This window comes from Merops nubicus, unplaced genomic scaffold, assembly GCF_000691845.1.
Source record: "Merops nubicus isolate BGI_N331 unplaced genomic scaffold, ASM69184v1 scaffold39364, whole genome shotgun sequence".
NCBI lineage: Eukaryota > Metazoa > Chordata > Aves > Coraciiformes > Meropidae > Merops > Merops nubicus.
The window spans coordinates 2,042-2,633 of NW_008605593.1; the positions used below are offsets into that span (position 1 = coordinate 2,042).

Below are 592 nucleotides of genomic sequence, written 5' to 3' on the forward strand. Positions count from 1 at the left end.
AGCCAACAGCAGGGCTCTGTCTGCCAGCAGGAAGCAGCTGGGGCCGTATCCTGCCTTCAGACCACCACCAGACCTCAGCCAGAAGAGGAAATGGGAAAGCAAGACAAAGGTCCCAGTGGCTCCTCGCTGGGGGCCGGGAGCCGGCATGGCAACAGCCTACCTGCAGCGTGTGCTGGATGGTGTGGGGGAAGTACCGCAAGGTGCAGGGGGGGAAGGTGTCATTCTCGGGGGCACCAGCTGGCTCCAGTGGCTTGGTCAGGGGTGGTACCATGGCCAGGACGTTGCCCCGTGGCCCCTCCGTGCCCGAGTCCAGCAGTGGCGTGAGGTAGCGGAGGCAGCGGCTCTCCAAGTAGGTGCCTGCGGGGAGCCAAAGGTGCTGGGGACACGTCCAAGGGCTCAGCCCCTCTCCCTTCCCTGCCCCTTACGGGCCTCCAGCGTGTCCAGGGCACTGGCAACACCATCCAGGTGGTGGAAAAAGTCATCCCCGTAGAGCATCTCAGTGGCAGGTCCCACCTGGTTCTGGTGAGCTGTCACCCTGACATTTGGGTTCATTCGTCGCACAGCCGCCGCGGCCACCACTGACTTCGGCTTC

The 592-nt window shown here is 64.2% G+C and overlaps 1 protein-coding gene across 1 annotated transcript in view; it reads right to left on the reverse strand.

Annotated features, from left to right (window-relative positions):
• LOC103772059 (ubiquitin-like modifier-activating enzyme 1) overlaps window positions 1–592 on the reverse strand; it is a gene marked incomplete at both ends in the record, with an annotated part of 3,514 nt that overhangs the window by 1,600 nt on the left and 1,322 nt on the right. Inside the window, 2 exons of the mRNA XM_008939376.1 lie at window positions 161–357; window positions 426–588. Of these exons, the coding sequence (XP_008937624.1) occupies window positions 161–357; window positions 426–588 (360 nt within the window). The remainder of the gene's footprint in view (window positions 1–160; window positions 358–425; window positions 589–592) is intronic.